Source organism: Lissotriton helveticus, chromosome 9 (assembly GCF_964261635.1).
Source record: "Lissotriton helveticus chromosome 9, aLisHel1.1, whole genome shotgun sequence".
In the NCBI taxonomy this organism is placed as follows: Eukaryota; Metazoa; Chordata; class Amphibia; order Caudata; family Salamandridae; genus Lissotriton; species Lissotriton helveticus.
Window position 1 is genome coordinate 1,291,603,890 of NC_136070.1, and position 26,247 is coordinate 1,291,630,136.

General features: G+C 45.2%; 1 protein-coding gene across 2 annotated transcripts in view; it reads right to left on the reverse strand.

Moving 5' to 3' along the window:
• Window positions 1-25,494, reverse strand: part of LOC144782525 (uncharacterized) — an 87,513-nt gene extending 62,019 nt beyond the window's left edge. Inside the window, exons 1-2 of one of the 2 annotated variants that reach the window (XM_078661933.1) lie at window positions 25,325-25,494; window positions 12,455-12,581 (exon numbers count right to left, since the gene is read on the reverse strand). In XM_078661933.1, coding sequence (XP_078518059.1) covers window positions 12,455-12,581; window positions 25,325-25,369 — 172 coding nt within the window. In that variant the 5' untranslated portion in view covers window positions 25,370-25,494. The remainder of the gene's footprint in view (window positions 1-12,454; window positions 12,582-25,324) is intronic. The other variant, XM_078661934.1, reaches the window with a different exon arrangement.
• Window positions 25,495-26,247: the final 753 nt, after the last annotated feature.

Sequence of the window (26,247 nt, forward strand, 5' to 3'; positions counted from 1 at the left end):
CAAGTTGTTAAGGTGGTCCATCTCCCTACAGGGAATGGACTTTAGGGTGGAACACCGACCTGGGGCGGACCATGCCAACGCAGACGGTCTATCCAGGTATTTCCGCCTTAGTGATGAGGACTCCCAAGGGGTTGGGTAGTTCTCCCCACTTTCAGCTGGGGGGGACGCGTGTTAGACCTGTCTGCTTCTGGAGAGACTCTAACCATTATTATTTATTTTTTGTCCCCCTTAGCCTCCCAGAGTTTCTATTTTTATTTTTACATATGTCCATCAGGAATTTTTTAATGCTGTCAGGGGGCTAGGTGTTCCTTGGCGATGACGCCATTTTTCCCTCATAACCTGTGAGGCCTAGTCAGCCCCCTTGAAAATCTAGGGATCTCCAGAGACCTAAGATGGTGTCCACCAACTGCCATAACGGACACCACTGGAGGACAGGTCCATAGGTTAACATTAGGGAACTTTCTAGAATACCCTAGAGAATTCTGCAGGTCTCAGGCCACCCTATATAAGGCCAGTGACCAGCAGCCATTTTGTGCTGACCCCAGAGTAGAGGAGTGAGGCAGTGGTGAGAGGAGGTGGACACACTGAGAGCAGCTAGTTTGTCATTGAGGCTGACAGTTACTTCAGAAGATTGTTCCCCCTTCAGCCTTTGACCGATCCCTCTCCCAAAGACAACAACTACTGACACAGAAATCGAGCTACTTGAGGAAGCAGTCCCTCCTATCTGGGAGCTACATGAAAAATCCTCTCAGGATATCCTTATCTGAAGATATTCCTGGCTGCCCTATCCGGCGCTGTGCTTACCGGTGTTGTGGAGCAGCTGAAGTGTAGGCGAGTGTCTGTGACACCCTGGCGACCTGAGGAGCAAGGGCGCCGTGTGTGGACATCCTTCCTGTGAGGCCACAGTGAGAAGTGTCTGGAGGGAAGCAGCGGCGCTGCTCCGATCGGCATCGGGACCCCGGGGGCACCGGCCGCGTCAAGTGAGGAGGTAGGCGCTTCCGCGCATGTCCGGCGTGTAAACGCTTTTTGTGGAGGCAGGAGGGGCCTAGGTTCGAGCAGGCCCGGAGGAGACAGAGCAGCGTCTGCTTGGCGAACGACGTCCTCCCTGGGAGCCAGCGCGCAGAAGCGGAAGGAGAGTGAGCGTGATCGCGCATGCCCAGCTGAGCAGTGCCGACTGAGGAGAGCCGATCGCGTCGGAGCACCGGTAGCCGTTTCCCCGTCCGGAGGAGGCAGAAGCGCCACAGCGGACGTCACAGCAAGGAGCCTGGGGGCCAGGGAAGCCTTCCTCAACCTTCCTCGACCGCCGATTGCTGCCAGGTTTCAGCGCGAGCGGGGAGAGCCCTCGCATCACACCCAGAAGCCTACAAGTAAGCTGGTAGTGTGGGAAAGGGAGGCAGCAGCACCAGGGAAAGGAGACAAGACAGTGGGGCTACAACTGAGACTTAGACTGAACTGCACCAGGAAGCCCAAGTGAAGAAAACGGGCTTGTGTTCAGCCTAATAATAACTACAGTGTCCCAAAAGTAATTGGAGCAAAGAGGAGGAAGCGGTGTAGGGAATTACAGGGTTCCTGGGGGAGAAACCCTTGTAGTTTCTTGGTAAATTGGAGGAATAGATCTCCTTTTAGCAAATTGAGCCTTTAAATTAGAGTGAGTGGAACTTGGCTAATATTATTGTGTCTCCCCTTTTTAGTCACATTGCGGGTTGGTTATGCAGTGAAGAACTACATCCAGGTCATTCTGTGAGTTGAGCAGTGCTTTAGAGCTGTGGGGTAATGTACCTGCTAATGAGTCTTTAAATACATATTGCACTGTCAGGCTGCATTTTCCTTTCTGTAAAGTTCTAGTGAAGTGTATTGTGTCCTGAATAATTCTAAACCTTAAATGTACCTTTGATTCTTAAATTCTGAACAGGAAAAATATTGAAGTGTGATTTGCATTCCATGTAAAAGGTGTAATTTGATTGACTTTCATCCCTGACTAAATAGCATAACAGAAAAACATATTATTTTTATAAAAGGTAACGGTATTTTTCCAAACAGAGGTGTTGTGTCTTTATTTTAGTGGTTCATTACTGAGTTACTGTGAGTGAGACTTGTAAGTACTTAGCCAACGCCTTGAGTTAGCTGTAGACCACTACTGTGCCAAGCTACCATATGTAGGCTTGGGTAATCTAGGTCTAACAATGGCTGTTTCTCAGATTCACTCAGATCTTCAGAGAAATCATCGAAGTTGATGAAGTAGCCGGATGCTATTCTGTCAATTGTTCCAATTGCTTCTGGATTACTTTTTGCTTTTGGAGTTTGCTTTGTTTCATCAGCATAGTCATTTGTTACTTCATTGTAGGTCGGTGTGTCTTGACTAAATGTTTTTATTTGGGTTTTAAGAGGTTTAAGTTCTATTGCTTTGTTGCATAGTCCTTGTTGATTTTCTGTAGAGTTTTCGAATGTGATTAGTCTCTCAGTTTGAACCTCTGTATTTGTAGCAAACTTTGGTGTTCTACTACTTCTCGGGAGTCCACTTGGCCTACTACTTGTTATCGGCCACATGATTGTGGTTTAACCAGGTCGATGGATACAACTCGGTTCTCCTTTTTACCAGCAAGGGGCGGTAGTACTACTGATCTTGTCCCGTTGACAGACAAGACAGGAACTGCTTTTCTGTAAGAAGGCCCAAATTCCTTCTTTACCGCGATCTTCTCTCTGACCAGATCCCGATTTTTGGAATCCAGACAGGCCTTGCTGGGGCAGGTGGTTTCTCTTCAGTGGTTGTTGGCTGTTGTTTCAACTTTATGTTGCTCAGGTCTCTTCTTGTTTCATTTAAGTCCTGTAAAATAGTCAAGCGATCTTTGATATCAAAGCATTTATCTTTAACCACTGAAGTCTGACTATCAAGGTCCTGGATCAACATTCTAGTCCCGAACAATAGTTCGTACAGACTGAGTCCTTTCAGAGAATTTCTTGGCAGGTTATTTAGACTACGTTGGACACTTATTAAATGTTTGACCCACCCAGTTCCCGAACCTAATATCTTTTCTGTTACAGATTGCTCTATGCCTTGGTTTTTTCTTTACACCATCCCGTATCCCTTAGGAAGGAAGTGAGAAGAGTCCCGCTATGCAATGCTCATTTGGCCATGCTTCCCCATAAGCTTGAGGGCTAAAGGGAAAATATTGGTCAAAACGTAGCATGCTCCTAGCGTATATGCCATTCTAGACTTGCAAATCTTTTTATAACAGTCCAGACGTCAGCCGAGCGCTGGGGTCTACATTATAAGTGAAAAATAGTCATTATATGTTAATATGACGCATTATTCATAATGGGTATTTACTTATTCTTGTTTATTATCCATAATGAAATGACATGGCAATAGTCCGCCTCGCTCGCCACTGCGATCTCTGTTGCAGTCCGGGCAGTTTTTTACAAAAATGTGATGGTGCAGACTCATGCCTGGCCACCAGTATACTGATTGTAATTCTTCTAGAGAATCTTTAAGCTTAAGGTGTCTAAGACCCTCACCCATATGTGCGTCTGCAATTAACAAGCCTCTCCTGTCCATGTTTGGAATTACTCTATCCCCACTCCAGGGATTCGAGCAAAAGGGACAGAGTTTGCATCGATTATGTATGTATAATTGAGTGGGTAATTGATCGGAAGCGCTGAACAGTCGCCTTTTGATGACGTTTTCACCGCCAGCAATGTTGCACCGTCAATGTATTTTACTGTACGCTTTTTTGTAGCTACGGAAGCCGATTTAGTTGCTACCGCTGTGGCTGTCTCAGCCAATGAATTCCCTGCAACGTGAACGCCATCACGCTGATGACTCAGTGAGTGTATCACGTGAGTTTTTGGTAGTTCTTTCTTTAAAAGAACTATTTGTTCCCAAAGCACTTTTTGCTTTATTGTGGCACCTGTGTCATCTTTGTAACCGTTTTGAATCCATTTCTGTAAATCGTTATTGTATGTTTTGACGCAATAATACGAATCGCACACTATAAGTGTCGGGAATTCGCGATCGGCATTATCTAGCGCCATTTTTAACGCTATTATTTCAGTTTGTTGTTCTGAATTATTCTCCACTGAGTGTGTTTTTGTCAATAGAGGTCTCAGTTTACCTCCGCGCCACACGTCTTTTACTATCTCGCATGTGGCGTTGTATGCCTGATCTCCCCAAACTGAGGGTTGAGCATGTCCGTCTGTATATATTACACAGGCGTACTGTCGTAAGGGCAGAATGTCGATTGGCAGAGGGTATTCTCTCTCATATTCTAGATATTTTAATTCTTTCAATTCTGGATCAAAATAGTATTTTACTTTGTCCGTAGCAATAGAATTTACCCATTGTATCCATTCTGGATTCAATGCTGTAGTCGGTAAATTACATGGGGTTGTTAATGCCTCAAAGGCTGATTCTGCTGTTCTGACTGTGATACGTCTACCGTCAGCTTTGTCTTTTTCTCTTGCTACAGCCGTTTGAACCGCATGAACAATGTTTTCCTTAATGCTGAACGTTTTTTCAGCTTCTGTGTACAAGTGTGATTTATATGCAATTGGTACCTTTTCTCCCTCATTAGAGGTCAGGTACGTGAATCCGCATCTTCCTGGGATGACTCGAATCACAAGGTTGCGTGTGTTATCACGTGTTTGTAATTTTGTTTTAACTAACATGTCTGTTTGTAAAGATCTCAAAATTTCTGTGTGTTTTTGAGTCCAATTGATTCTTTTAAAATCTGGTTTTATAAGTTCATAAAGGGGTTTGACCTTTCTGCGTAATTTATAATGTAAGTTCTTCCGAAATTTAGGAAGCCTAGAACTGATTGTAAGTTTTTTAGTGTTTTAGGTGCTTGGATTACAGCACATTTCTCTAGGAAATTGTCAGCCAGGCTTTTGCCTTCACTTGATAGTTCATAACCTAAAAACAGGACAGTTAGATGGGCAATTCTTGACTTTTTGAAGTTGAATTTGTAACCCTCTGCAGCGAACCCAAGTATTATGGTGTTCACTCTTTTCAAGTGAGTATCCAAGTCATCATCTGTTAGATAGATGTCATCGACATAAGATAATGCCTCGTCATCATATGTTTGTAGTAACTCTGTTACTCTTGCTGAGAATAACCCTGGGCTGTTCTTGAACCCCTGGGGCAAACGACAGAATTTTTTTTGCGCGCCATTTATGGAGAACGCGGTCAAATATCTGCTCTCTGGTGCTATATTTTGACAAAAGAATTCACTAGAGTTGTCTAATGTTGTTTTGTATTTTTTGCGCACTATGTTATTCATTAGTGCTGCACTGTGTGAGTTTTGCACTGCAAAAGTTTTGCAACATGAGTTCAAGTGCCTGTAGTCCAAAACAAGACGATATGACTCATCTGGCTTGGAGACAGGAAACAAAGGATTGTTCATTTGTGAGGTGCAAGTTTCAATCACCCCCTGGTATTCAAGTTGATCTAGGATCTCTTTTACCTGTTTTTTAGCTTCTTGCTTAATTGGGTACTGCCTCTGTGCAGTAGGTTGTGATTTTAACTGGATTTTGTGAGGAGGAGAGTCCTCATCCCATCCCACATGATTTTTATATAATGCAGGAGCTTGGGCAACTGCCCACTTTCTTGCAAGTGCATATTTTTTATGAATTGGAATATGATTAGAGAAGGCAGGCATAATTATTTCTTCGCCATGAGGGCACTCCCTGACAAACTCTGGTGGCCAGTCTCTTTCAGCTAGAAGGATGTCATAGCCCTTGGAGAGATTATCCCAAAATAGACCCCTTATTTTCCTAGTCTTATCCCCCTCTATACGCAATGTTATTTCATATATTTTATGAGGTTTGCTAACTCTGGTATCTGCAGTTTCCACCTGAATGTATTCATTCGTGTCCACTGTCTCCAGATGATTCATAAGGATCTTGCGAGCTATGCTCACTTCTGCTGCGCTGTCTAGCATTGTCTGAGCCCATTCTCCGTTTTTCAGCTGTGTCCTCAGTATTCTCGGCATGGTTGATTACTTTAATACTGGCTACCTTCTTCTTTGGAAATTGTAATTTTTTATTTTGAGGAGCAGGTTCCTTGTCTTTGGACTTGACGTGCTCTTCCCTGTGTTCTGATCGTCCTCTTCTTTCCGATTTCTGCGAGGAAGTCTGAAAAGATTGAGAGGGACGTGTATCAATATCTAGATATCTATCAGGTTTTTTTATATTATCCCTATTTCTAAGGTTGTATTTTTTTACAGAGGCCTCCCTTTGGGGAGACTTGTGTCCTTGGTCCGGAGATCTTTCTCTCCCCCGAGGAGACCTTCCTCTGGACTGGAATCTTTTTTCTTTGGGAGTGGATTGTTTATTTCCATCCCAGCTCTTTTTTTGATTGTTTAGATTATTTTCAATAAATACCTTTTCAGGACTTTCAATTAGTTGGGGTTTTACAGGTATTCCACCCAAACTATCTCTTCCTAGTTCTTCATAGGATTTTTCTATAATTCTGGCAATTTCAAATGGTTGGTCTGCTATATCTGTCTCTTTCAACCTCTGGCGGATCGCCACATTTGCTGCTTCTCCCTTTATATTGGCTAGTAATATTGCAGAGACCTGCTTGAAGTCTTTTAGTAATTTCATACCAAGAGTTAAAGCAGGTTCTGGACCGTATTCATCTTGAATTTGTTTTAGCACATCTGGTATTACCGACATGGATGGAACACCATGTGTTTTTGTGTAGATGGAAGCAAAGACTGTACCCCAAGTGTCACAGTCCTCCACATGTGGTGCGATTCCCATTGGAAGGCAGATAGTCAGAATCCTGTGTTTCTCAACCGGGGTGGTATCTGGAAATACCGCCTCTATTTGAGTGATTTTTTGTGCTAACCAGAATGAAATTTGTTCCCGTTTTGCGGGTACTTTACCTAGACAGGACTGTATGTTCTGTGGTGTAATTTTATTTGTGTTCCCCTGATGAGGGGTCAGCTGTGGAATTCTAATTGCTGGTTGGACTGTTGAAGTCCGCATTACATATTGGACTAATTGTCTATGTATTTTAATTAATTGTTTTAGCTGTGCTAAAAGATCTGGTGCAGGCATTTCTTCAATGTCTGGATGTGGTGTGTATCCGGCTAGGACTGGCCACGTTGCTCCTGGTCTACCTAGTGGACCGAGCCTGGTGATGTGATTATTATGTTTTAGGGCGCCATTAAACAAGAGCAGGTGCTCTTGATATTTGAGTGGTATTTCCACCTCCTCGAAAGGAGTGTACTCATCCGGAGGTTCCTCTATTTTGTAATAGTGGAAGTCCTTTGTTACAGCGTTTGCTGCTGGAAAGTTTATCCATGAATAGAATACCTCTGTCTGCCGATATTCGTGTGCCTCAATTACGAATATGACTGTACCACCTCTTGGTGTCAGTCCATTTTCTATAAGTTTTAAGGATATAGGTTTTCTTTTGTTGACCGGGATTAATATTGCCTCAGCGTCTTGTTGTAGCAGAGCTGTATCATCTGCTATGAGTTGAGCTGCTGCTCTAGCAGTCTCCCTTTCTACTTCACTGTCTGACATTTTACTGTTAGGAAGGTTATTTTGTTTGTTTGCAGATCAGGTTTCCTCGGAAACAAAGATTAGATGCACAATATTTTGGAACAGTGTATCCTTCAACGTTGAATAAACCAAGAACCATACATAGGAGTCTCCTCCTACGAAGTTTGGCGGATATAACCTTTCACCCACTCCAGACGTCTTTGGAGTATTATGGGGAAAAAAGGGCCTGTGTGAAAAAGCACGACTGAGTTACTCTAATGTCTTGCGTTAGTTTTATCGCCTATCCAAACGGTTGGGCGCCATGTAGTGTAGTTCCTATTATCCCAATAGGCTCTGCGCATTGGAATAATATCTTCAATAGTATAGACGTAGGACAGAGGTTAACTAGGTCTTCTACTGACGATATTAGACTTAAAGTTTAGTGTTTGCCAGCTAGCTCAGAGTTCACTAGAAACTTTCTCGAATAGACAAGGAGGGGTTTAACCTCCCTGGATAGACAAGAAGGGATTTAGTTTCTGACAACCATAAAACATGACAACTTTGCTCTCCCCTAATCAAGAGTGTATCTCTAGAGTCGTGTGAAAACAAAAGACAACTTATTTTACTCAGTCAGTTCAGTGCATTCTTAGTTTCACCAGATTGTAGAGAAAGGAAGAGACGGGCGTGTTCAATAAAAAGATGTTATTTATTGATCAGTCTCTTTTCTCGTACAAGAGAAATGAATCGCTATTATTGCAATACTTATAGTTAAGTAAAGTGCATACAGTAAAAACCGAATTATAAAATAATACTGTAAAAGCATTAATATGGTTTCTTAGCCATATGATACTTAAAAATGGATAAAATAGATACATACATATATACATTGACTAATCGTACTCAACTGGTGCTTCTAACCACGCCTACCCCAGTGTACCTGACCTAAGCCTAATACGTGGGCGGGAGTAGATAAGTAGCAGTTTAAGTTAAGCTTGCTTTGCCAAGGGTCTGACTCAAGAATTCTCTGCAAGGGTTATTCAGTTCAGTACCTGGGAATTAGAAGGCTGGAGGGCTGGTATCTCTATCTCAGGGCTTGATATCCCAGCTGCCTGCGAGGGCAGCTGGAAGCGCCGGGCTGGATTTCTCGGCAGGAGAAAAGGCAGCGTCTCTCTCTCAGCGCGTCAGAAAGGAGGGGCAGCGTCTGTGGGCTTCGCTGTCAGCTGGGCTCCTCGGCAAGTCTCGCTGCTCCAATCTTGTCACCACCGCGTGTGTTTGCTTAAGGCAATGTCGGTATTATTTATACCTGAAAGGTGCCGAGATTGACGTAAGGATGGACATAAATACGTCAATAAGGATGTCATACGAACTGGTCGTTCGCACATTCTTTACTGAAGTTCTCGGTGAAATCAAAACAATGGCTGCGGGGATTTCCCAGGTCGCTGTAGGTTTGATTTGTTTTGAGAACTCCGTATGCCTATTAGGGGGCTGTAGAAATAGTGCTTGCCTAATGAGATGGCATGCGTTATGACCTAATCAGATAACGGGCTTCTGTGCCGTTGTATGGCCAATCAGATAACGTGCTTTAGAGCCGTTGAATGGCTGCTAGTTAAGTATTAACCAGACAAGGGTCAGAACTAAGGGGATCGATACAGTACCCATAGGAAATACATCACAGAACTAGGTCACACACCCACCCCTTCTGACCTTGTGAAGAATTTAGGTGTTCACCAGGATACTCATCTCTCATTTGAACAACACATTGAAAGTATGTCATGCAAATGCTATGGCATTCTGAAAGCCCTTCGAAAAGTTTTAGATCTTATCCCCATTAAAGCAAGGAAAACATTGATACACGCCTTAGTCACTCCTCACATGGACTATGGGAATTCTTTGCTTATTGGTCTTAACAAGAAAGGGATGCACCAACTTCAATGTGTTCAAAATGCGGCTGCCAGACTCGTTCTTAATTTGCCCAGAAAGACATCAGGGAAACGAGCCTCAGCTACTCTTCACTGGCTCCCCATACGGGAACGTATCCTGTTTAAAACTATGTGCATGGCTCACCGCATTGCACAGGGCAAAGGCCCTGCTTATCTACAAAATTTGTTGACCATCTACCGTCTTAAACGCATCCTGAGATCTCTTGAAAGTATGCAATTCCTTGTCCCTCGCATCCATAAAGCGCGGATGGGAGGTCGCTCTTTTAGATATTTGGCTTGTAAACATTGGAATGAACTGCCTATTGAACTCCAAATGGAAGAGCACCTTCTTACGGCAATTCCCAATCTCTAGCGCAATTAAAATCCCCCATGGCTTCCAACTCACCACCTCCCCTACCTCTTTCCTCCCTGGTGAAATATCCATTTCCATCTACAAAACTGGAAACATCCTGATCCAATCCTCCGAGCAGCACCTCACATGCTTTGAACTTCTCTTCAGCGCTCTTTCTGTCCAGCTTTAACTACCCACACCTCCCACATCACCCTCTCAATCCCTCCCAGCTCCCCACCGCCTCCCTAATGCCGAACCCCCTCCCTAACAACATCCCCCTCTTGAACTCTCCCATGTCGCAATCCGCTCCCCCCTCCCCGCACCTGCACCCTCTCATGCCACCTACCAGCCCTCCACCGCCTCTCTTAGACAGACTCCTCACCCCCAGGGCATAGCCGCGCCAACTCCTAACCCCCTCCCTAATGACTTTCCCCTCGTGAACCCTCCCCTGCTGCAATCCGCTCCCCCAGCCTCACACCGGCTCCCACTCATGCCCCCTCCCTGCTCTCCCCCGACTCTTTGGGACAAACCCTACTCCCCCTGGATTCTCCCATCCGTAATGGCACTTCCATCTCCTTTTCCCCTATCCCACCTCCCTCCCTGAACCTGGCCCCCCTCCTATCCCCTACGACACTCCACCAAATTTCTTTGATCCCTAATACAGCCCACCTCCAATTCCCTATCTCCTCCCTAGCACCCCTCCCCCCTCCAAACTGTCCCATAACGATCATAGCCCCTATTACCCATGCCCCTTCCTCCACAAACTTTACCCCCAATCAGTACGTCACTACCACATCCCCCCTCACCCCCACACTCCCCCCGCTCATCTCCCCCTTTCCTCCCCTCTCCCCACCAGTCCACCTGACATCTTGCCCATCATCTCCTCCCAACTCTGGTCCATACCCCAACCCCCTCCCCTGGCCTTCCCCAATCCTCCTACTAACACTGAACTCCCGTCGTCAAACCCTCCTGGAGTACCACTATCCCCTAGCTGTAATCCATCCCACCCTAACCAATCCGTCCCTAACTCCCCCTCCATTCCAACCACTCCCACCTCCCTCCTCTCCATCCTCAACCAAGCACAGCGTAACATTGACTTCAATCTCTCTACCCTGGTTGATGAACTTACCCTACTCAGAAAAGACTTTAATCTGCTCAAATCTGACAAATCCACAGCCAGCCCTACCTGGCCCCCTGCTCCTTGCGCAAACCCTCGAAAACGTCCATACCTTAAACATTGGTCAACAACGCCTCTCCTACCCTGCTCCCACAGAACCCCTCGAACCTTGAATACCTACTCCGCCCTCGAACTCTTTGTCCTCTGCAAAACATACACTAACAAAACCTCGCCTAAAGATCTGCCTTCCCCTCACTCCAAGATCCCTGTTATCCTGGGGATGAACAGAACCCCTGACTATCCTAACTCCCCCAGACCTTCCCCCCCGCAACTCACCTCCATTCAACTACTCCCCGTCACTAGCGACAACCCTAAACCCCTCAACTGCATGCTTGTGAACTGCTGCTCGGCCGTCCGGCCTGCAACCGAAATCTCTGAAACCATTCTTAATGAAGATACCGACATCGCATTCCTCAGCGAAACCTGGCTCAAAGACCACTCCACGCCCATCCTTGACTTTCTTGCCGCCCCTGGCTACTCTATTCTCAGAAAAGACAGACTTCAATTCACGTGCACGTCACCACTTTGTGCTGTTTTTGGTCCTGAAGAAGCACCAATGACCCCTATGGCAACAAGGGCGCGAAACATGATGACCGCCTTATTACACCCAGGCACATTAAGCCTGTTGGGGTAACACACTCTACCACGGGGTTCTATTTTACTATGGGTGTTACCCCCCTTTATAGCTCCCGGGATAGTTTTTATTTCGCGTAGCAAGCACCTTTCTCCCTCTTCTTAGGACCCACACACCCGCAGGCACCAACCGACATTCCTCCTAAAAGATCTCCGATAAAGTGACCCTTCGGGGGACCCGTGGGGCATTGCAGCCCCGGTCCGACGAGGAGCAAATGCCCGATGATAAAGCATGACATCCTTCGGGGTGTGTGAGGGCAACAGGAGGCAAGACCTGTTCTTTCCCCCTCAACTCGTGAGTCTCCATTACACCTAGGCTTCTTTTCCTTCCTTATCTTTCTCTTGTGGAAACACCTGCAGGCTATAGGCTTTACATAGGGATGCCTGAATGGGAAGCAGACCAGGCAGAGAACCACACGCTAAGGTCAATGCTGCACTGCTGAGACGGACAGTGGAAGCAGGAACAAGCAGGAGTTAGTGACCAATCATAAGGAAGGAAAGGTAAGTGACGTGTTAGGCATCCAATGGTAAGTAATGGTCAGGCTCTAAGCTGGTTTTTCTTTTTGTAAACTATAAATTTTGCCGACAGTGCATGCGAGCTGGAGGTGAAACCCAGAAAGAATATGTAGCTTATGATGCAGTATTTGTAAGTGGTACCGATATGCAAAGCTCTGAATGAATGACTGCCAAAACAGTTTCTAACCCAAAACTATGAGGAAGAGTTCACACACTGCAGGAGCAAGAGCTAGGAATAAGAGCAATACCGTTTTAATTGTCCAGGAGCAGTGAAACACATAACATTCAAATCCATTTTATGAATTCATAATCAAAAACAGACTTGCCATATATAACAATCATAGTAACTACAAAAAGAATGTGTTTTACCCAGTGAGATCAAAGCTTGGTGAATTTCCTTCATGACGTTTCGGTAAAGTTCTTTCTGCCAATCCTGTAAAAGCTTCCATTCCTCTTCAGGAAAATAGGCAGAGGCATCGGGGAACATAACCTGGGCCTGGAACAGAAAATACCACATTGATAATCAGTTTCTGGAAGAATACGTTTTAAGCCTTTTCCTGGAGCAAAGAAGAGTGGGACTAATTGTGCTTCCAAAAAGTGCTGTGAGTGAGGTGGCGTAGGCTAAGCGAACAGTATACAGAACGCTTACTCATGGTATTGGACCTTGCTTGCCACTGTTATGAGTAGTTATAAGATCTATTGAGTGTGTCCTCCTATTTGGTGACGGATATTTTATATGTAATTTCAGCCTTTGGATATAGTATATAAAGATTATATGAGTCCAGGTCAGTTTATGCCTTTTTCTTTTTTATTCTTCTATTGTATTTGTTCACAACTACATTTTTCATGAAACTCCATGGTTTTACAAAGTTTGGTTGTTAATTTTCGACAGCCGACGTGTTTCGCCCTCAATAGGTCATTTGGCCTAGGGCTTTCTCAAGGATCTTATACAGTCGCTGCCGGCATAGCTCAGGGGTGGCGGGGCAGGCGCGGGCCGCTGGGACCGGGTGCTATTTTTCTGATGATGGGCGGCAGCGAGATGAAGGTGTCTGATACAGGCCAGTTTGAGTTGCATTCTGGCTTCGTAAGGAAGTCAGCTCAGGGCCTTCAGGTGTGGTGAGATGTGGTCAAATTTTCTCAAACCTGTTAAGAGTCTTGCGGCTTCGTTGAGGCATGGTTTTAGGGGAGAAGTTGAGATCTTGGGCAGACCAGAGAGGGTTGCGCAACCGTATTCGATCCTAGAGATAACTAATGCCTGTACTGCCATTTTGAGGTCAAACGTGTCAATGAAAGGTTTTAGTTTTCTACGGTAGCTCAGGCAAAACCTGGCGGTTTTGGCCAGTGTGTTGATGCAGCCTCACATGTTCAGGTTCTTGTCCAGTGTGATTCCAAGTGATTTGGCTGAGTCCACTATGATCGGGGGCAATTCAGCGCAGAGATCGATTTGGTCAGTGGAGCTTGTGGGAGGGGAAATGTGTAAGAATTCAATATGTTGCGCATTAGGTTTGAGCTACTTGCTAGCTAGCCATTGTACAGTCAACTTTAAAGCCTCGTTCATTGTTTTGATCTCTTCTGGGGATGAAACTTTGATGAGGATCTGTGTGCCATCTGTATACATATAGAAAGAGATGTTGGCGTTACGCAGAATTTCAGTTAAAGGTTCCAGATAGAGGTTAAAGAGAGTTGGGATGAGAGTTGAGCAGTACGGGACTCCGATCATAATCGGGGAAGGAGAGGGTAGATTTTGATTAACTAAGGATATTTGAGAACGGTTCCATAAGAGGGATTTAAACCATTTCAGAACAGTTCCCCCTAAACCCATCCTCTTTTTGAGCCGGCCAAGTAACTGTGTCGAATGCAGATGAAAGGTCCAGAAGAACTAAGAGACACGTTTTGTCATGGTCTAGGGCTTGAAGGGCGTCATCCACTATATGGAGAATAGTAGTTTCAGTACTGTGATCTGGCCTGAAACCAGATTGGCAATCGTCTAGCAGATTGAATTCGCCTGTGTGTTGGCTAAGTTGTTGTTGCACACATTTCCCGAGCACTTTCGCTGGTAGAGGAATATTAGGTATGGGTCTGAAATTGTCGGGTTCAGCCGGGTTCAATGTGTTTTTTTTTAATGGGGATGACTTGACCAGCTTTTGGAGAATCGGGCATAGAACCTTGCGTTAGGGAAGTGTTGATTATTATAGTCCTGATGGGTAGGATAAATTGGTTGGTTCTTGGTAGAGATTTGGAGAAGAGCGGGACATTAAAGTGATTGTTTGGTAGTATGGACAATGGAATTTTCGAGATGTTGTGGTCGTCCTATAGATTGAAGGTAGTCCAGTGGGCTTCATTTTTGGGTGCTATCTGATGGGCGTGTGTAGATACGTTGATTTGTGCTTCCGATGGATGCGAATGGACGATAGCGGCGGAATTCAGCTCATTACCCAATGAGTCGATTTTGGTTGAGAAGAAGGAGGAGAGCTCATCAAAGGTTACTAGGGATTTTGTTGCTTCTTTAGAGGATTTGGCCAGTTTGTTTGATTGTTGTTTTACCTTTTCAAAGAGCTCACAAGGTCTGTTCTTAGCGTTCTCCAGTTCCAAACTAAATAATTATTTTTTTGATTTGCGGATGCTTTTGTTGTACGCATTTCTCGTCTTTATAAGAAGTTTTCGCTGGGAGGAGGACGGGTGTTGTCTTCAGTTCTGTTCCGTTAATCGCAGATTTCTCCTTTCATTGTTTAGGGACCCACTAAATCAGGGATTTCTGTCTTTAACCTAGACTTTTTTCAGTTTTAAAGGGGCTAGAGAGTCGATTATATCAGAAATTGGTGCATTGTAATGCTTAGTAAGTTCGCTGACATTTGATAGCTAGGGTAGAGGGGGGACATCCTTTGAGCAACGTGCTGCCAGTTTCTTGAGGTCGAGTTTGTGACCCTAAGCTATAGTTTCAGTTTCAATGTTTGCGCTGGTCTTTTCTTAAGTGTACCCAGTATTCGGAATGTAATAGCGAGAGGGCCTGACAAGTCGCAAGGAAAATTCGAGATTAGCCTGAATGCCTTTTCCTTTGAGATAATCCCATCGAGTGTAGAGCCTTTTGTGTGAGTTGGCAGGGTGCAGACTTGGGTGAGTGTTTGGCCAGCTAGAAAATCTTTGAAGATGTTGACCTGAATGTCATTAAGGTTGTTCCAATGAAGATTAAAGTTTCCTGTGAATATATCATTGGAGGGGGGGAGTCATTTGCTGTGATTATTTCCATGAGGTGGTCTATGAACGGGTCAATCTTGCCCGGAAGGTAGTAGAGGGTATGCAGTTTACACAATTGGTTAGAGTCTTTGCTTATGGAAAGTGTGAGGTATTCGCAGGAGTCAAGAGGATCAGAGTGAAGTTGGGTAATGGTGAGGTCCGAGTGGTAGATGCGAGTGATACCACCCCCTTTTTTAATTTGTGCTAGTGATCGGGGGTGGATTTCGAATTCTCTGTAGTTGCTTTACTGTACGTAGAGGTGAGCACGGGAACTGTTTTACTCGGAGAGGTGGCTGAAAGGCCTTTTGGGGGGGTAAGCGACGGGCTTTGGCTGACCTGTCAGGATGAGGGATGGGGACGATGAGTGGGTGATGAGTTTGCAGGCGTTGCATTATTGAGAAGTTGAGAGAGCGGGGTGGGCAGAACTCGAATAGACTTAGGGGAGATGCTGCTCTGTGCACTGTACTGCAATCACAACACGTTAGGGAGATAAGTGCAAGTCTAACTCTAAGTTATTGTCATTTTATGTTTCTCACTTCTCAAAAGCAGTTGGGCGACGCTCGTACCACCATCGCGGACGAGCCGCCCCAGCTATTATAGTCTTTTAAGCTCCATTGTTGTAACATGCTGTATGTCTCGAGGGTGCTTTCAACAGGAAAGTCAGAAAAGAAATGTATTTTGTTGAAGTCATTTAACAACAAGTCCATGGTTAAATCCCTTGTCTCTGAACTAGGCTGACACTGTGAGCAATGATGGTCACTCACACCCGCTGTGATTGGCTTATGGCAGAGTTTTAATTGGACAATGTCACCAGTTATGTAATCAGTTATGTTATTTTAGATGCCTGCAGAGATGTATTTAATGATGTTTACCTTGTGAGCTATGGTGTGCTTTTTACCAAACCAATAACTGGCAAATTTCAGTGGTTTGTAGGTTTTGTAATAATGTAACCATATTTTAACAGTGTTTTTTTCAATTAACTTTCTTGAAACACATGTTATGTTCTTAAAAGCAAAGTTAACCATAATTTCACTTCAACATTTCAGGTTTTTGTCTGTGAATTTATATTTACTGAAAAAAACTACAGTTACAGCAAAGTTTTGGTTAAGATTGATAACACCATCACGTTTGATCGAAAAAATGTAACACACATGATCTCACCCCTGATGAAACAGATGCAATGACAAACTGCATAAACGGTCTTTCATGGCAAACTGCTTATCCCAGTGTCTGCAGTTTCATCTGATAAACCTTGTGTGACGCCCATTAAGTGCTTACTGGAGAGAGTCCTCATACAGTGCCACGAGCACCATCTTCACCCCTGACAGACAGGGCCATGACATCTCCCCCACCCCGACAGACATGTCCATGACATCTCCCCCCGACAGACAGAGCCCTGCTATCTTTACCCCTGATAGACAAGTTTCTCACACCCCCCCTCTCCCCCCGCCCATCTGATAGACAGGGCCATGACCTCTTCACCCCTTGACAGACAGGGAGGGCCATGAAATCTTCCCCCGCTGACAGACATGGCCATGACATCCCCCCACCCCACCTTACCCTGACAGACAGGGCCATGACATCCCCCCACCCCACCCCACCCTGACAGACAGGGCCATGACATCTTTCCCCCAAGACAGACAGGGCCATGACTTCTTTACCCCTGACAGACAGGGCCATGACTTCTGTAAAGATGGTTGGAAACCGTAATCTTGGTTTGAAGTATTTAATAACGAGAACACTGGTACAGCAGAGAAACGCCTCCGCTCTCTTCTCTCCATTCACAACTCCACAATCTAGAACTAAACTGATGTGGAAGCGTGGAGCGAGAGTAGAAGGCAGTAGAGCGAGACACAGAATGCATTGACAGATAAATAATAAACATAACACATCTCCCCCATATAAAATAAAACAAAAGAATTAAGATACATCATCACAAACATAATCCGACATCCATTTAGGCTTATAACAAATACATTTGTCACAACGTGGTAAGTCTACAATAATGTTGCTTTGTTCCCCCCTAGATGGTAATCCCTGTTCCCCGCCAGATGGCAAATTAACATCACCGCCTCCGCCGGAAACAACACCATTGTTAACATTGGAAGAATCCGCTTCATCAATAACACAATCAGGAATGCTGTTACAATTTTCATCAGGATTGGTAGGGACCCTAATCTCTGTGATGATGTCCCACTCAGCATGAGGATCAGAAGAACGAGTAGTCCTAAGAGGGAAAAATTTACTAGACCAACTTGAAGAGGGGCGAAAAATGGCTACTCTCTTAAGATTCCAAACTTTACCATCAGACAATTGTACAGCATTTTTAAAAACGTTGTTAACTCTTAAGGGTTTGAAGTATTGACTTTCACCTTTACTTGCTCTCCAGGGTTTCTTGGCCCTGACCCATGAACTAATCTTGATATAAACATCTTTGGTATTATGCTTTTGGTTGAACGCTTTTTGGTACTTGCTACATTTGTTAACAATCCTTGGCCTAATGAATTCAACAGGGACAGTGCTGGAAGCAGCTTCCAATAACCACGCAGGATTACACTTAGTTCTTGCACCACAACCTCTCATGACTTTAGAAGGAGAAACCTCCAATGAATCATGAGGTGTGGTTCTATACATCCACACGGTTTTAAAAATGTGTACTTCCCAATCATATTAATTCTGGGCAGCCAATTGAATAGAATTATTTAAAACTCTAGTAAATCTTTCGATCATGCCATTGCCAGAAGGATTGTAAAGGGAAGTGGTCCTGTGTTTAATACCAGCTCTTTTAAAATATTCTTGGGTCATATTAGACATGAATTGGACTCCATTGTCTGAAATAACTTGGACAGGTAAACCTTCTTCAATGAAGGTCCTGTCAAGGAACTTCAAAATGTCTTCTGAAGTAATTTTGTCCAAAACTTTAATGACAGGCCACCTTGAGAAAGTGTCAATGAGTGCTATGACATACTTCTTGTCCAAGCCGATGGGACCCATAATATCAATGGCAATAGTGTGCCACGGTTTGGTGGGAACAAAAGACTCGCCTAACTTAGGCCTCAAAGCAACTAAAGATTTATCAGAATTGCAGCAAGGCAAACAATCACGTACCACTCTCAACTAGGACATCAATGCCGGGCCACCAGAACCATTGCTGGACTCTTTGCTCGGTTTTAACAATGCCACTGTGTTCCTCGTGACAAAGTTTAACATATTTCATTCTCAAGGAAAGAGGAGGAATAACTTTATCACCTGTGAAAATATATCCATTAGTGACAGAAAGTTCATGTCTGACTTCCCAAAAGGCTCTAAAAACCTCAGGAAGTTTGCTTTTGCAAGGCCAACCCTTATTAATAAAAACAATCAATTGTTGTAAAATGGAATCAAGTCTATAACCATTTGACCATTCTTTCTCATCAAAATTAGACAAACCTTGATTGTGAACCAAAGCGACTTGTTCAACGTCCAAATCGGAAAGGTCACATTCATACATATCAATGGGCAATCTAGACAAAAACTCGGCAATTACGTTCTTTTTGCCAGGAACATACACAATCTGATAATTATAGTCTTGTAACCGCAAGGACAATCTTGCGATCCTAGCCGAAGCGTTCAAAATTCCTTCTGTTGTGAGTAATTTGACTAAGGGTTTGTGATCAGTACGTATAACACAGGACTTTCCCCACACAAAAGATCGAAAATGGTCCATAGCCCATGCACACGCCAGAGTCTCCTTTTCAATAACAGAAATATTTTCTTCAGAAGGAGATATGGCACGGGAAGCATAGCAAACAATATTCTCTTTCCCATCAGCCCTTATTTGGGATAAAACACCCCCTAAACCCTTGATGCTAGCATCCACAGTGACAATATTATCTAAATCTGGGTCAAATCTCTTAAAAGCAGGAGCTTCAACAATTGCACACTTTATAATGACAAATTCCAACTGACATTCTGCGTCCCACAAGAATTTGACTCTATTCTTGAGAAACTGTCTAATGTGGAACATTTTTTAAGAAAATGTTTTCACTAATCTAGAATAGAATTCTGCAAGTCCTAGAAAGGACCGGACTTCCTCCTTGCTCTTGGGGTTGGGTGCATCACAAATGGCTTCAATCAGAGGGTTTGGGAGAAATTCCATTCATGGGAAAGCTCCCTGAAAGACATGTAAACAAGCACCTTTCGAGCTATATCGAACAGACTGGCAGTCTAGACCATTCGCAATTTGGCTTTAGGCCGAAGCATAGTACCGAGTCGGCACTACTGTCAGTAACGGATGATCTACACATGTACCAGGACAGGGGTCATTCGGTAGTCCTGGTACTGTTAGATCTGTCTGCAGCGTTCGACACTATATCTCATAATATTCTGCTCGAACGGCTTGCTAAGATCGGTCTTGTGAGTACAGCACTGGCCTGGCTAAGAAGTTTCCTATCTAACCGGTCTCAATCAGTTAGCATGGGCACATTTCGCTCGGTGGAAACTGAGATTACCAAGGGGGTGCCACAGGGCTCTTGTTTGAGCCCAACTCTTTTTAACATCTATGTGGCCCCCCTGGCTAAAATCTTGAGAGAGTTCGGTTTCATCCCGGTATCATACGCGGATGATACCCAGCTCCTGTTTCCTTTTAAAACTCTTACCGACGAAGTGAAAACTTCTTTTTCTAATGGCACGAAGGCGGTAGCAAATTGGATGACTTCTAACTGCCTACAATGCAACGTAGGCAAAACGGAGGTTGTGCTCTTTGGGGAAGCAAAGATCCTGTGGACCCCGGACTGGTGGCCGCAAGACCTTGGCCCGGTCCCAGACCCTAAATTGGTTGTGAAAAATCTAGGAGTGCGCTTGGATCATGAACTCTCCTTTAAGCAACATTGTAACATCATTGTGGGTTCCTGCTTCCATGTCATCGGCTTGTTGCGAAAGGTCTTCCCCCTGCTACCGGATTTTACCAGGAAAACCTTGGTGCAAGCTCTGATACTTAGTCGTTTCGACTATTGTAATGGCCTCCTGTTATCGGACAATGATGGAGTACTAGCCAAACTCCAGATGATTCAAAACACTGCGGCCAGGCTGGTATTAAATGCCCCCCTGGAACACCGTCTAAATCTCTCTTGGAGAAATTGCATTGGCTCTCAGTCCGTAACAGGGTAAAATTTAAGACCTGCTGTTTAATACATAAGAGCTTGAATGGACTAGGGCCATTGCACTGGAGAGATAAATTCATTCCATACAATCCGGTTCGGTCCCTTAGGTCCAGTAACCAGCTTCTCCTGAGAGTGCCAGCTGTGAGAAAGGCCAGACAGGGTGGTAAGGCCCTATCTGTAGTTGGTCCGATTCTATGGAACAAGCTTCCCCTTGAGCTGAGGCAATGTTCTGAACATTTGAGTTTCAGAAAGAAGCTCAAAACATTCTTGTTTCAGAACTAAACTGCTATCCACTGACTGTTTGACTATGCTTCTGGTGTTTTGGGTGCAGAGATACTCCGGAAGGAGTCGATTCAAGCGCGTTATAAACCCGCAAATAAATAAATATATGCCCTCTCTACTGAGAGTATGACCTAATTACGTGATGGATTTGACAGCAAACTTACACTTGGAATGTTCAACTGTTAACCCTTTGGACTCTAGGATGGTAAGTACTTCATTCAAAATGTTGTCATGCTCATTTTTATCTGCACCAAAAACAAAAATATTGTCTTGAAAACACCTGACGTTTTTAATTTGGCCAAATAAATGGTACATTAACCTCTGAAAAATAGGCACCGCAGAGGCTACACCATATGGAAGTCTCTTCTATTGGAAACAGCCAAAAGGGGTGACAAAAGCTGCCAACTGTTTACTTTCATCAGCAAGGGAAATCTGATGGTAAGCAGCAGAAAGGTCAATTGACGAAAACCACTCGCCATTTTTCACCAGGGACAGCATCTCAGAGATCTTTGGAAGGGGAAATTTGTCTACTACAATATTATTGTTTAAATGCCTAAGAACAATACATAATCTCAATTTGCCGTTACTACGTCTAGCGACCACAACTGGAGAAATCCACTCTGCAGATTCGATGGGTTCTATGTTGTTAGCTTTAACCAATTTATCCAGCTCTTTTTCGACATCATCCCTAAGAAGAACAGGAATGTGTCTGACCTTGTGTATTTTAGGGCAAGCATTAGACTTCAAAACAATACGATGTTCAAAATCATTACGATTCCCTATGTCCCCATTAAACAGACCCTCCAGCATTTCGCGATTTGCAAAATAATTGCGAAATCAGCAGAGGAGCGCGATTCCCACGATATTTACCCTTTTGGCCGCGAAAAAGGTCTCCGGCAGACAGCAAAAGAAATGATAACATCCTATTGGCTGTACGCCCATATCGCATACGTCACTACGTGGCTCCTACACTGTAAAACTTGCCTGCTTCTTACTGCGGCCGGCCGGCATTAGGCAATCATTTCCTTGTTCCTTCTTTTCACCGAACTTTGCTAAAGCTTTTCACAAAAACACCATCGTGTATCCCGCACATAATCAGTGTGTGCACCAGTGAACGGAATAGAACCTAAAATTCAACAATGCGAGGTGCACAGCTCGGCAAATCGAGAGAAGGAAAGCAGGACACGTTTGGAAGCGACAGGCAGCAGAGCACGTGCCCTCCCTTTACTTACGAAGGGCAGGATTAGGATGCGGCAGAGTCCACGGTGAGCTAAGACAGCCAGTTCTTCATCCCTTTTTTATGGATCCATCACTCTGCCTATCATGGTTCCCGGTAGTATGCGTGCCTGCACTTGCGCGCACACTATCTTTCCCTTGCACTCACACTTTATTGCATAGCGCGCACGTCTCTGCTTCCTGCAAAATTAAGACTTTTTGCTGCCCGCAGCCTCCTAAAGTACGAGTGCTGTGAAAAGAATGAAAGGTATTTTTCTTGGTGCTGAAATGAAATGAAATGAAATGTAATTTATTAACGCGCTGCTATGCCCAGTGGGCGTCAAGGCGCCTAACTCAAAAAATTAGCTGCGGGCAGACAGAGACACGAGCTCACTGATAGGCTTTGGAAAAACACCAAGTTTTCAGAGCTTTCTTGAAAAGATCAAGTGAGGGCTGTAATTTGATCTCCAAGGGAAGAGTGTTCCAAAGTTGAGGTGCAAGGATGGAGAAGGCCTTGCTCCCCCATCTTGCCATCTTAGCGCGTGGGACTACCAGTTGATTAAGCTCTAACGCGCGAAGACATCTGGTTGGAACATACCTAGAGAGCAAAGAACCCAAGGCATCAATCGGGCCTGCCCTCAGGGCGCTGTAGGTAAGACAGAGAAGTTTAAAAGAGACTCTGAAAGGGATGGGCAACCAATGGAGACTCTTCCTTGCCGAGGTTGCCAAATGCAGGGAGAAAGTCTTGTGAGTTTACAAGGCGTGGGGAAAGCGTTCGAAAACGGTCGACATTCCCTGCCATGGGCCTGTGGAATGTCATAACAGAACCCTGAGCAGCCGGAAGTTAAACATCCCATTCGTGTAGGGAAAGATTAATCAGGAGTTGAGAAGCATTCAGGTGCACGTCCAGAAATGTTTGTTTTATATGGCAATATGTCTGCACGATTTGTGTTTGTTTGTTGTTATTGAAGAGAGTCCGGTTCGGCTTAGCAAGCAATTTCTGCAAATCTGTCCAAAGTTTTCAGCTGTTTAAAAGTGCCCCAAAATAAAATGTAGTGGGATACCGGCGCAAATACTTTATTTCACAGAGTTTCCCGTTTGTTTTTCCTCCAATATGAGAGCATGTATCACCCATTAGTTCACCACAACAGCACAGAGAGAAATAAAGGGGAAAGGCGTAGAAGAGGATCAGAATATTGTAAGTAGTGATAAGGTAACAAGGGTTAAGGAAGATGGGGGTACAAAGACAAGGGAAAAGAAAATAATCAAAGAAAAAGCAACAGAGAAATGAGAAAGAGAAGCAAAGACTGGAGAGAAGCATGGAGAAAGTGAAAGCAGAAAGTTGTAGGAGAGATGAGGGAAAAAGAAGGGGTGGAGGAACACAATGGAGAGAAATATGTGATTGATTTATTCTCGGTACTAAATGACACAACATATATGAGTGACCTTTAAACTGTGGAAAGGGCGTAACCACACTAACAACAAACATATCAATGTAGTGTTTACAACTAGCTGTGAGTCATGCATTTCACTCTACTGTGTAAACGGGGTTCTTTTCAGAGAGCTGGATTTCACCCTGTAGGTCAGCATTTGAGGCGCCTCAGGTGACACAGCCCTCTAGAGGCAGTGGCGCTTCCCCGCCGTCCAATTTCTGCTTCCTTCTGGCCAAGCGACGTTTGTATTACAAATTCCCATTTCGATTAATGAGAGAGCAAGTCAGTTTCCAGCCATAGGAGCCTTCTGCGGCAGAATAACTATCAGAAGGGAGCGCTGGAGTGCAGACATATGCAGGTCATCAATTGCATGGCCACGTTGAGTTATATATGGATGAATGGACAGAAGCAGCAAAATACCATTTGGGGCAGCACACTATACTAAGTTCAGATTTTTAGCATAAGTGTTTTAAGCCAGGCCCTTAATTACATCGGCCACGCCCCTGTGAGCGACCCTCAGTTTTTCATCCTACTCAAAACCCTGCACACACCCCTCTGCTGTTACTTAATTGTGGACTTCATTCCAAACCTAAGTCATGTGCAGATAGAAAAAAACTCACTCTGTCCCTGAGGCAAACACTCATCTTGGCCCACAGGTGTAGCACATTTTGGAAGGGTCCAGGAGGCAGCGGTGCCTCGGCAGGGGTGAATACAAGGGTGCTAGAACACCCCAGGGAGAAATAGGGCCCCCTCCCACGAGGTGCAGATTGGGGCTGTGCTTCTGTAGAGAAACTAAGATTTTAAACATGCCTATTTCACAGTGGAAAACTCTGCTAAATCAGTTGGCATTGATTTAAGGCTGAACAGGAATGATTTCAAGTAAAATGAAGGGCCGCAAAAATGCCGCTAAATTTCCATTTTTGTGCCGCTAAATTTCCCTTTTTGTGCCGCTAAATTTGCAAATCTATGCCGCAATATCCTGGGGGGTCTGATTAAAGACTTTGGGGAACTTCTTCAACAATTTCTCACAAAACAAATCATCCTCATTAAGCACCAACAGGTTCTGGGCTGTTAGGGTTGAGAGTTATATCTAATTTACCCTGGTCCATCCAGCCCAAAACTGCAGGTCCCTTCTTAGCAACATACAATTTGCTGGTGGTCTGTCTATTCTTAAACTTAAAAACTAAGGATCTGTATCCAACCATGTCTATTTTCTCTCCAGAGAATCCTTCTGGTTGAATATAGGATTCTAGGAGTTTATCACCCAAACGTGCAGCAAATAGGGATTTCCAGTTTACCTCATCAACAATGGTATATGGTGAACCAGAGTCCACATACATTTGCACGGAAATGCTCCCAATAGACATAGTACATAACGGCTTTTTCAAAGACTTATTGTTACAATCATTTACATTCCAAATGAAAAATTCTTTGGGATTCAAGTTTTGAGAACTACTATTAGAATCATTGATGGTAAGTTTCTTGATACTACCCTAACCATCACTCGAGTCATAGTCAGCTTCATCCAAACACTTGCTTTTTCTACTACCACCCTTCCTCTTACAAGCTTTGGCAAAGTGACCCACAATACCACAGTTGGAACACTGTTGCCTTAAGGCAGGACATGTTTTACTGGATGCTAGATGTGTAGGACTATCACAACGATAACATCTAAAATTGGTATTGCGAATAAACCTTTCTTTTTAGTACTCTCAGTTTTATGTTTAACTCGAATATTTGTTTTGGGAGTAGACAACTTCTGCCCGGGGGAGGGTGGGCCGCACTCACCACCCCCAGGGGGGGCTACACTCACTGCGGGGGGGGGGGGGTTTGCACTCACCGCCCCCGGGGGGGGGGGGGGGGGCTGCACTCACCGCCCCCGGGGGGGGGGGGGGGGCTGCACTCACCGCCCCCAGGGGGGGGGCTGCACTCACCGCCTGCAGGTGCTGCCGGAACATGTCCTTCCGGTGATTCTGCATCGATTCCTTCCCGGGGGTGTCCTGAAGGTGAGAGTCAAAGCTGGGGTGCGGCGCGGGGGTGAGAGTGGGGGCCGGCGCGAGAGCAGCTCCCTGCAGGTAAACAAAGAACCGTGTGCGCCGCGTCAGACTGCGCATGCGCGGACGAGGAAAGAGCCGAGCAGGAAACACGGCTCCAACAGACATGCGCAGAGTCAGGAACACTGCCCCAATGGACATGCGCACACGGAGCGTCGTGGCTCTAGTTGACATGCGCACAGGGTGTGTCGCCGCTCCAGCAGACATGCGCAGCGAGAAACCCTGCTCTAGGAAACATGTAAAGTGACTAGTGTCTAGCACACCAATGCGCCGAATGAGAAAAGAGCTCCAGGAGCAGACATGCGCAAATCAAGCCTTCAGCAGACACGCGCACAATGGGAAACACTACTCCAGCGGACATGCGCAGAACCGAAAATACCGCTCCATAGCGTCACTTCCGCAGCACGCGCGCGCAGATCCGGAAATACAACCAGAAAGGGAGTGCTCAGAACTGGGGTCACAGTCGCCACCACAGGGTCCAGGACGGGGCGACTGAAGACACACGGCGCCCCCCCCCCCCCGGAGCGAGCAGAGGCCCCCGCGGCTGGGGGGGGACCACGGGAGCAGCGCGGGCCTGGCGGGAGGCAACGCTTCAAAGGAAGAAGAGAGTCACGCACCTGGCGAGTGAAAGCAGCCTGCGGGGGGAATGAGAAGCTGGAGGAGGGGCCCCCACTCCAGGGGCAGAAACACCGGAGCCGGGAGCAGCGCTGCGGCCTCGCAAAGGGGGTTATTCGAAGGAAAACAAGTGTCCAGTGCACGGGCCGCGGCCACGGCCAGCTGCTCAGAGGAAGGACCCGAGGCTC